The sequence below is a fragment of the Antrostomus carolinensis genome, unplaced genomic scaffold, assembly GCF_000700745.2.
Source record: "Antrostomus carolinensis isolate BGI_N321 unplaced genomic scaffold, ASM70074v2 scaffold31676, whole genome shotgun sequence".
In the NCBI taxonomy this organism is placed as follows: Eukaryota; Metazoa; Chordata; class Aves; order Caprimulgiformes; family Caprimulgidae; genus Antrostomus; species Antrostomus carolinensis.
In genome coordinates, this window is record NW_010324550.1 from 13,633 (window position 1) to 24,456 (window position 10,824).

The 10,824-nt window shown below is 48.8% G+C and overlaps 1 protein-coding gene across 1 annotated transcript in view; it reads right to left on the bottom strand.

Annotated features, from left to right (window-relative positions):
* Positions 1–6,719: 6,719 nt before the first annotated feature.
* The window catches only part of CD2 (CD2 molecule), an 8,560-nt gene continuing 4,455 nt past the window's right edge, over positions 6,720–10,824 (bottom strand). Inside the window, exons 4-5 of the mRNA XM_010170981.2 lie at positions 8,895–9,014; positions 6,720–6,922 (exon numbers count right to left, since the gene is read on the bottom strand). Coding sequence (XP_010169283.2) covers positions 6,720–6,922; positions 8,895–9,014 — 323 coding nt within the window. The remainder of the gene's footprint in view (positions 6,923–8,894; positions 9,015–10,824) is intronic.

The following is a 10,824-nucleotide window of genomic DNA, read 5'->3' on the forward strand; positions in this document are numbered from 1 at the left end:
ATGGGAGCATCACAGGAGCATCCCAAGCCTCCAGACCACCCTTACTCTCCCAGGTTGGCCATCTGCTCAGTGCTCAGAACAGGAGAGCCACTGAGGGATGGGACACACCATCAGTGTGAGATGAGAGGTCAGGAGCCAGAGCAGAGCAGAACAAGCCCCCAGCCCCCTGGCACTGAGCTCCTTTCCAGGGCAGGGAGCTTAACGAGCTGCTGCCCAGCAGAACCCACCAATGAACCTGCCAGCAGACACAGGGAGCTCTGGGGCACCCAGACAAATGGGGAAGGGACTGAAGCAGGCTTTGGGAAAAGCTCATCCTGGAAGCAAGTGAGGTGCATGCATGTTTTGTGGATGAAAAGCTGGATACCAGGGCACCCCTATGTAGGAACTCGTTCACAGACAAGCCCCCTTTATTTCATTCCCATTCTTCACAGGAAAGCTCACCTTGCCTTTAACAGAAGAAGAGGGGTTTGTCTGACTCTGGCTGCTAGCAGCAGTGGTCCCAGAATGTCCCAGCAGGCATTACATTACAACATGAGGCTCTTCAAGTTATAGAATCCCAGACTGTTGTGAGTGGGAAGGGACCCACAAGGATCATCCAGTCCAACTCCTGTCCCTGCACAGGACAAGCCCAACATTCAGACCATGTCCCTGAGGGCACATGTTGGCCAAATGCTTCTGGCATCTTGTCAGGCTTGGTGCCATGAGCACCTCCCTGGGGAGCCTGTTCCAGTGCTCCACCACCCTCTGCCTCAAGAACCTTTTCCTCATGGCCAACCTCACCCTCCCCTGCCACATCTTCCTGCCATTTCCTCTGCTCCTGGCATTCGCTGGTGGCCAGAGAGAAGAGATCAGCGCCTGCCCCTCCTCTTCCCCTTGGGAGGAAGTTCTAGACCTCCATGAGATCTCCTCTCAGTTGTCCTAATGCCTTACTACCTGTCCCCATTTCACCAGCGTTCGGCCAGGGAGTGGTAGACATAGAAATGCAAGTTTGGGACACATGCAGACAGTTTTGTTCCCCCTCCATTTGTCAGCAGTGCCCATGGCACGCACATCTCTGCTCACACCGTGCTCGCTCACCTGCCCCACACCACCCAGAAGGGCTGGAAATGAAAGCGGGTGTTTGTGTGGGAGGCCAGGCAGCAACCTGAAATGCTCGTCTGTTGTTATGTAGGCAGAGAAAAATGTGTGGGAAATGCAACCAATGAGCAGCACTGTGCGGATAGAACCTCTGGTGTGGGGTTATCGCTTCCTGTTATCTCAAAAACTGCATTTCAGAGGCTCCGAAGGCAGAAACTGTCTAACAATATCACCCAAAACAAAGGCAGGCGGGGCACCGGCTCTGCTGGCAGCCGGGTGGGCAGAACTGAACATCTCCTCAGTCATGTGTCTGCCCCAGCCTTTGCCCTCTCCTTCCCTCTATGTCTACTTTGATCGAACCATCAACTGACACCGGCGATGCACGTGCCGAGGTTCACCTCTCTTTGATCCTTTCAGAACCAGGAATCATTCCCAGCAGCATTGGCAAAGGCTGACAACAGCAGAACCACCTGGAGCGGGGCTTCCCGGGGCAGGCATGACAAAGAGGAACTGTTGAAGGAACACGCTGGAAGTCCCCTCTCCTCCCTCTTGATGGGCACACTGCCCTTAGGTTGATGTGTGCATAGGTGGAGTGCTGAGGTGTCATTCAAAGAGGAAAAATTAATTGCCCAGAGTGGGTGTTTTGGAGGAAAGGAAAACTAGAATAGAAAGTAACGCTGCTGCCGTGCTGCCTGGGGAAGTGTCACAGGAGGTGAGAACAAGGCAGATGGTCCTGGGATTAAAAAAGGAGGGGGAAGCAGGAGGCCCAGTGAGGCATGGAACATATGTCCCCTGCCCAAAGGGTAGATCACAGTTCAGATGAGAGCTCTGCATGGAAAGAGAAAGCTCATCCCAGGACTGCAAGCTGGAGAAAGTTACATGACTCAAATCCTGCTTCCTGGTCATCCTGCTCACCTTCTCCAGCAGCCCTTTCTGTGCCTGCCTCTCCCTTTTCACCTGCCCTGTTGTCCAGTGTGTGACATGCACAGAGCCTGGCTTATTCCCTAGGCTAGCTCAGCTGGTCCCTGCCCTCCTTCTCTGCCCCAGATCCCAGCTGGGAAGCCCTGGGCAGTAGTTGGCAGATGCCCATACTGATCCTGATGTGAGGTAGCTCCTCACACACCAGCTCCTCTCTCCCCACAGCTCCTCTCTGCACCTTCCCACTCCCAGCAGAAGGTCAAGGGGAGCAGCAGCCATGCTGCTCAGCCTCAGGCTTTGGGATGGCTCCTTCACCTGGGTCCCTGCTGGTTTTGGGGAGAGAGCAGCTCCCCCTCTTCAAGGAGGAGAAATTCCAGTGAGGGGACAGTAGGTTTGTATCCTCACCTGGCTTGGGGTTGTTTGCCTTTGCTCTGCCAGGAGAACAGAGAAAGGGTGAGAAATTATGCTCCATTTCTCACTTTCATTTCCATCCTCCCCTCCAAAGGGGAGCTGGGAGGCAGTCAGGGTGTTGACCTTTTTCTGGTCTTTCAGGACAGACATGTCAGAGTTGCTTTCCTTCTTGGTGCTTGGAGCCCAGCTATGGCAAATCAACCCTAGCTGCACTGGGACAGCATCTTCACCCTCTGCCTGCAAAGCTGCAGCTCTTCCACCTCCAGCAGCAGAGCAGAGAGGAATTTCAGTTTGGGGTGAGTATCAGAGGCCCCTCGAGCAGCTGCTCTGGCAACCTTCTGCAAGGGTAAAGGCTCAAGCTGCACCCCTGAGGGAGGGACACATTCCCATGGCCTCTGCTGATCCGTGGCTCAAGGCAGCAGCCAGGCTGCAAGGATGGGAAAAGGTGCTTCCATAACCTCCCACCTGCAGGGAGGGAAGGAGCACTTTGTTGGGGGAGAGGCTGAGAAGGCTGGATTTGGCATCCATCCCCTGAGATGAAGGTGGGAAAGGAGGCCAGGAGGCCACTTTATTGGCACAGGACCTCTGACTGTCCTCTCCTTCAATTAACTCTCATACTTCTTTCCACAACATGAGATAGGATTGCCCAGCAGGGTTATTTCACAAGCTTGATAGCTACTAGAAACTGATCTTATCCAAAAGCCTAAGGTCAGACCTCTTACATTATCACTTACAGAAGATGAACAAGCCCCTCCATCCCTCTGGGACCAAGGTGACCATCAGCCAGTTTGGGGATCAGGAGATGACATCGCGCTGCACAGCCAGCGCCTACAAGGAGCGTTGGTGGAGCACCTTGCCCACCCAACTCAGCTCTGCTCCTGCCTATTGCCTGTACCACACCCCATGGGACACTACGGTTTGAAAGACAAACCTCATGTTTCTTCAGCCTTTTGCAAGGCAGCAGCATGGCTGAGGAGATGGTGCCAGGATGGAGAAAAGAGCTGATGGGTAACACAGTCCCAGCTGGGGTTTCTCTCCACATCAGAGCCTGAAGATTTGTTGCAGAATAAGGATGAAATCAGTATATTTTCTTCATAGCATCATTTTGGCAAGCAGCCCAAGAAAGTAATTTGAACTGGCCATGGTTTCCTGCATGACCTTTTACAGACTCACAGTTTTATTTTAGAAATTAAATGATCTAGCTGGCTCCAGCACTGCCTGTGCCAGAAGCAAGACAGCTTCCCTCTGGACTGGCGAACACCCAGATGAGATACAAGCAGGTCTCGTCTACTTTACTAGAAAGGCCAAGTTTGGGCAGCAAGTGCTGCTGATGTCATGTGGATTAAGACTGGGATAGAAGATTTGTATCTTCTATTCAACCAACCATTGCTCTTTGGGGTGTCTCCTCAGCCTGCAGAACTGGAAAGCTCTGCAGGACCACAGCACAACTGCAGACCTGCTCAGATCATGGGGCTACACTTCCCTCCCAGTCCTTCAGCGCCGGCTCTGCAGCACATCACCAAGCAAAACCAATCCCTTTGAACACCCAAGCAGCATAAACTGCATCTCTCCAATCAAGGAGGTCACGGCAGCGTCCTTACAGAGCACAGCTCAGCCCATCAGCCCTCTTGTCTCATCCCCCTTTAAGAAGAATGGGGGAAAACACTTCATCCTGTGTGAGTCGCTGGTAGAGGTGTCTATGAAAGAAGAACCACGAAAGGCTGATACTTCCTGTTGTTTCTTAGGTCTCGCTGTCAGCTCATTTTCCAGAACTGAAACATTCTCTACAGCATAAAAACCCCAAATTTGAATGCTCCATGACACACACATTCAGAAAAATTGCTGACTTTTCAAGGAGGCATCAAGCAGAATTCATGACTGTACAAGTATCGCTCGTTGCGACACATCAGGAACAAACATGAGACATCACAAAAACGATGGTGACTATCAAAAAAAGAGGCATCAATACCAAAGTAAGTATTGCCCTGATGAGACTCTCATTGCATGGGACTACTCTGTGCTCGTAGTATTTTCTTGTCCACCTGACAGAAGTAGTTTTGGTGCAAATTCACCCAACACAGGTAAATTCAGCTCTTTTTATTTAGTTTGAGCACGTAAGAGAGAAACATTTAGTTGGAAAGTGTCTAGTAACCCAGAGGAGGTCTCTGGGAGGGTTTTTCAGAGATATGACAGAAGCTCACCAAGCCTCAGCCATGGGGAAGGGGCACCTCTAAAGCATTTGCAGCTCTAATCAGTGGCAGGAGGGTCCTACAAGGAGCCCATCCTCCTCCTCAGGTGCCAGTAACCCTTTGTCTCCTCCAGGAAGGATCAGTGCTCCCATAGCCACAGAGGCTGATAAATCTCTGGCCATGCTGGACAGGTGGAGCAGGGGGCTGTGCTCACCCACCCCAACCCAAGCCTACCAGCACTCAGGTGGCAGCCAGCACATCCTGGGGATTGGTGTGAAGCCTCCTTCATCCATGTCTCCATGACTCAGGGACCAAAGTGTTTTTCTTACCTCCTTTGTACCCAAGTGAGATCCAGATACTGAAGTACCAGCAGAGGTGTCAACTAAGGTCCTCTCCACCCACTCTTTCCTTTATTCATTCACTACAGGGGTATAGCGTATGTTACAAAATAAACCATGAAATATTTACCCAAAGCAACTTTAAATAGCAAAAGTTAGCTGCAGAAAGCTAAGATGAGAGCAAGTGATGTTCTCAGGGCTGGGTCTGCCATTGGAGTTCAAGCAAAGTGACTGAGCTCTGGAGGAGGCAGAGACCTCCTTCTCCCTGACAGGTTAGTTCCCTGCCTTTGTACCAGAAGATAAAAATAGTCACATTTCTGAGGAGAAACAATGGATGGCTGCTTTATCTCCCCTGGTTTGTGTAGGATAGTCCAGCCTGAAAGAGGTACTACAGGTTCTTCTGCCTAACACAAGATGCTAGCTGGATGTCTCAAGCTCTGTGGCTCTCTCAGTTCTCTCCTCCTCCACCTGAGCTGTCTCTTACATTGATGGGCCAGTGTACCCGTTCAGACATTGCTCTAAAAAGGCCTGACCTCGCTCAGCTCCTCAGCTGTCCTGTAGAGGTAGTTATGAACATCTCCAAGGACCAAAGGAGCGAGCAGTGTTTGTCCAGCACATGGAGGGTGATGCAGGTGCAGTTATTGCAGTCCAACCTCCCAGCAGTTCTCTATCATCACCTGGTTACACATGAGGTGCTTACCAGCAAAATCAAAGGACATGGACCCACACCATCAGCAGGAGGCCCTACAATGGAAAGCCAAGACCATTCAGACAATGACACTAGTAATCAGACTGCTTGGTAGTTTGTAACACTTCTTTCATGAGTCAATGGATACTAGACCTCTTCTATGCCCCCAAAAAATTGTCTGGATAACCAAACAGACATGTGCTGAGAATAAAGCTTCATTTTAGTTGCCAGCAAGAAGTCACAGAAAACTGAGCTGAAACAGTCCTTGGAGAGGCCATGTAACACATTCCCATTCCCCTGGCCCTCAGCAAGGTGAGGATGCTTCACAGATGGTTGCCTCATCCACTCCTTGAAAGATCCTAGAGATCCTCTCCTAGAAATCTCTTTCAGTGCTTTGTTTGAAAAACAAAACATAAACCTAGCTCTCTCTTGCTGCAGTTTAAGCCTGTGGTTTCTTGTTCTAAACACAGAAGAAAAGGTGAAAAGTTTATTCCTTTCCCACTTGCATTTTTCCCACACAGATGCTTCAAGGTTCTCACATCTCCTTCTGTTTTTTTCTTCTGTGCATATTAGATGACATACATTCTTTCAGCTTCAAACAAGCATTTAATTACATACAACTGTTTTGTGATCCAGGAGGTCATGCATTTGATGCTGAAGCCAGAAGGCCGTCCTAATGTGTAGCAGGAGAAAGGAAAGAAACATGACAAAACTCTGTGAGATCCTTAGGCTCATGTTGTCTCACTAGAGCTTTAGCTTCCTCTTGATATAATCCAACCAAAAAGCAGGAAGACAACAAGGTGAGGTAAAAACAAGCGCACCACAGAAAGACACAAGTTTCAAGGCTCAATGCTCCATACCCTAACATGGAGACACTCGAAGAAAAATGGCCACAGGGATGAATGCCCATCACCTTGAATCTCCTCCACTAGGTCTCTTCATCTCCATTTGATGCTCTAATTTTCTGCAATGAAAGCTGCCGTTTCATAGCTGAGCGTTACGCAAGGCTGGGCGGGAAGGGTTCCTAATTATTGGAAACTTTCTTTCTCCCAGTGAACGGTGGAGCAGAGAGACCACCATCCTTCCCAGGGTAGACGTTCAAGGTCTTTCTCTTGGGTGGTTTGGAGTCCGCTGCTGAGTGCGGGGCCTGGGTCGCGGGGGCACAGCTTGTTGCTGGGGCTGCGGCAGCGGCCGCTGCTGGACGCGCAGCTGCTTTGGGGTGGGATTGGACGGTGGCTGGGGCAGCTGCCTCACCACCATTTCCCTGTCCCCCTGGCGAGCCTGCATCATCCGCTCCTCGTCTGCAACGACAGAAGGATCCCGCAATCAGGAACATACTAAGCAGAAGTCAAACAGGTAGGGAAGAGTGCTTGGCCCAAGCAAGAAAAAGCCAAATATTGGTCTTAGTTGGAAGGTGACTGTCACTCTAAGGTGTTCCCACTACTCCATTGAACAACCAAAACCACCTGCACATCCCAGGCAAACCCAAAAGATTGTTGGCTGCCTGGCTGAGGTCAAGGTACATGGGGGTGTTTGGGGCAGCTCTGCCTTCTCTGTGTTGGGGTAACTGATTTTGCCAGGGAGGTCCCAGCAGTCACCGATGGACATCCCCAGCCTGAGCTGCTCTGTCTTCTTTTGGAAATGGGACACTGAAGGAAAAGTGAGATGTAACCCCAGGAAGCAACACCAAAGCACTCTGCCCTGCCACTGTCCGTGCTGGGATTTCCAGGCACTTGGAAGCCAGAGGTCCATTTTGCCAGCATTAATTTCCCCATATATAGAAGAATTAAATTCATGCCAGTTGACTTTTGATCACTGACTCATCGTTTCTGAAATGTCAGTCAGTTTATCTGAGGGATTGAGAGATTGACCTCTTGGGACACCGAAATGTCCTTAAGCACATACCAAACTGTTTCAAAGAGGCTGGTCACCCTCTTATATTAGTTCTCATTTTCCCAGATTTCTTTTTTCTTCATTTTTGCTGAATCCAAACCCAAGAATTGCGATGTGCTATCACTGCACATTTGAGGGAGTAATGTGTCCCACTCAAACAAGAACAGCCATCATGTAAAATGACACTCAGATGGCTATGCTCACACCAGTGTTGTGCTCACAAGCCTTCTGAGGTGACATCCTGTGGTTGCACTATGGTGAGCTCTCCCAGCAAATGAGGTGTCCAGCTAAAAACCAGGACATGAGGAAAGCGCTTGCCTCTTCTCCATGGTCATAACTTGAGGGGAAGGAGGAGAGCCATGGTGAATTACCCACACTCAGGTGCCGTGAGGTTGTACTCCCCATTGCCATGGGTCATGCTCACCCTTGTTGTCAGCCTGATCACTGGCATCTTTGAGGTACTAGCTGAGGTTTCCTTCAGGCATTGCTCTCTTTATCTTGACAAAGACTACTGTGGGGTACAAAGGAACTTTTACTCCCATTTTGTAGCTGACTCACACAGAGACTAGCTGTTATTGGAGACCACACAGGAAGCCTGACACAGTGTGTGGGGGTAGGACTCAGAAACAAGCTTTTCAACAAGCCCTACCCTCCCTTCACCCTTCCAGGTGGGCCAGACAACTCTTCTTTAAGTGGCAGCTCAGGATCCTCTGTCCACCCAAACTAGCAGCAACACCCAGGTTGTAGTTCAAGGCAACCTCTGTGTCAAGACTGAGAGCCCACTTCCAAATAAGACTCTGGTAGAGCATATCCTATGGTCTTAGAGAAGCATGAATTTTGGAAAACAGGTGAAATCTCTGCCCACCCTGAAAACCTCAGCTCTTTAAAGCTCACCAAGATAGACCTCCTGTGTTGATAGGTCTCCAAGGGCATTGTTTTGTAGACAGGAAAAATTCTGTGAGATACTCATGGAAACTCATGGAAGAGCTGAGACCTTCTTACCCCTTCTCACTATCTGCAATGTTTCCACATGTGACTAATGATTTCAAGGATCCTAATTTTACATCATACAAATTTAATGAAAAAAAATCTGCTGACGGGATATCTAATTGTATATTTTAGCCCTGTAGATACGCATGACTGGTAGCCTTGGCCAATCTTTAGAGGAGCAACTCTTCCCCCACGAATAAACAAAAGGCCTTAAGAATTAGAATTCTTTTGTTCAAAGCATATATCAGAAAGAGATTCACCATATGCCAAAACCAGGTTATTGCTCATGCCAAGGCAAGGAGCTTGTTCCTGCTCACAGGGCTGCTGGCAGCAGGAAGAACTAAGTTTTTAGGTGGCTGGATAGCAACATAAAACCCCTTAAATACTTACCATCATCTTCAAGCCTTTCTGCTTTCTTCTTCCTGACACAATAAATAAGCAAAACCATGAAGATGACAAGGAAGATTGCACCTCCTGCTATACTTAAGATGAGATAAATGTCCAGGCGGCCTAGTTAAGGGAATTAAAGAGGATGTTAGAGGGAAAGAAATAACTTGCACAACATCTACCTAGAATTCTGTATTTTCTTCCATTGACAGTCAAGGCAGCCCCAGTGAGAGAGCTCACCCTCTGCCTTTTCTCTGTAAGCAGCAGAAAGTTGCTGGTCCTCATTGTGGAGAATTTTGATTGCTCCCTGATGGATTCAAGTTCTGCAGACAATTGAAACCAGAGCATTTGTGTGTGCCAGCTCATCTTATTTAAATTACCACAAATGGCCTGTTCTTGCTAGCGACGGACCCTTTTAAGGACAACGAGCATCCAGGCAGTGCTCAGCATCTAGCAAAAATAAACTTTTTAAGTACTTGCTACTGAGCTGGAAACACTGAGACTAACTTGCTTCATCGTATTTTGGTACTTCCTCTTCAATTTTTGGCTGTACACAAATTTAAAAAATACTGAAAGAACATAAGCAAATATCCCCCGGTCTCAAAACAAGAGTTCAGTTTGCCCAGTGAGCAAAGACTTATATGAGTATCCTTATTTTCACCAGCTAAGGTTTGCTGGATGCTGGCTTTCCCTTGCCAACTCCTGCTTGGGCTGTCCTCCTGACATTCAGTGTTTATGCTCAAGCATAAGTGCCATGGAGCTGAACCCAACAGAAGCACACCTTCCTTGGCTTCCAAAGGGGATGACACCACTGGTACCACCCTTAACAATCACTGAACATGTACATGGAGGGCAAAGAGTGGTGACACCAAAGCTGAGATGTCTACAGGATAAAGGCCACCATCAGCTTGGGCTGCCTCAGTGGACAGAAAGACAAGTACCCTCAATAATGTGGTGGTTCTCACCTGTTTTAGCTTCCGGTGTTACACTGAGGTGTATTTTGCCCTTTCCATGCCCGTTTTTCCCCAGCTGACTCTAAGGTGAGCTCAGGCAGGTTCACACATAGTTACACTTAATATGAAAAGTCAGTTGAGGTGAAGGCCATCTGCTAAAGATCAGAATTCAAGGTGATCTGCCTTGGATGCAAGACCAGATGTTCACGGAGGGCAGCATGGTTGGAAGGAGGTTTGACTGCAAACTGAGGGATTTTTTAATCTACTATGGAGCTGCCAGAGTCCTGCCACCACATAGAAAGGTTTGAGTGGTTTTGAGTTTGAGTAGGAAGGGTTGTGCTACATATTTTTAGTGGGTTTTGGTGTCTGAAAAATGCTACATTTGTACCTTAACATCAGCATGGCAAACTTTTTATTTCTCTCATAATGATTTGAGGAAAATAAAATTTAAAAAACCCCAACTCTGCCACCTAAGTCGCTCTGTGAAAGAGCATTTCTCAAGTGAGAAGTGAAATCAAAGCATCTAGCTGACAGCTCATGTCTGCCTATACCAGTAACACAGGCAGGCCATGTTTGGGCTAGTTTGCACAGCCTTAAATGGACCTAATCCAGCAGCATGTTTTCATACCTAGCTCAGAAGTCCATGCTACATCCCACTCCCCCCACACCCCAGCCCCTTCCCAGTGCTAGCACCAACACCACAGAAAACAACCCTTTTTTGGCTATTTTAGGCATCAGGAAGGTCCTTCAGGAGGCAAGGGCTGCATAGGAGAGCAGAGGCCACCTCATCCCTCAGCTCTTTGTCCTTCAGTCAGCCTCAGCGGACCTTGGATTGCTTCAGCAAGGTCTCTAAACCTTAAGGCTTGCTCCTTCCCTTCTCACACCATGGACTGGCCTTTGGATTTGGACTTTCCCTAAATTCGCTATGGCAGAAATAGCTGGAAATTGGAAACAGTGAGCCAGCTCTTGCAAGCCCCTCA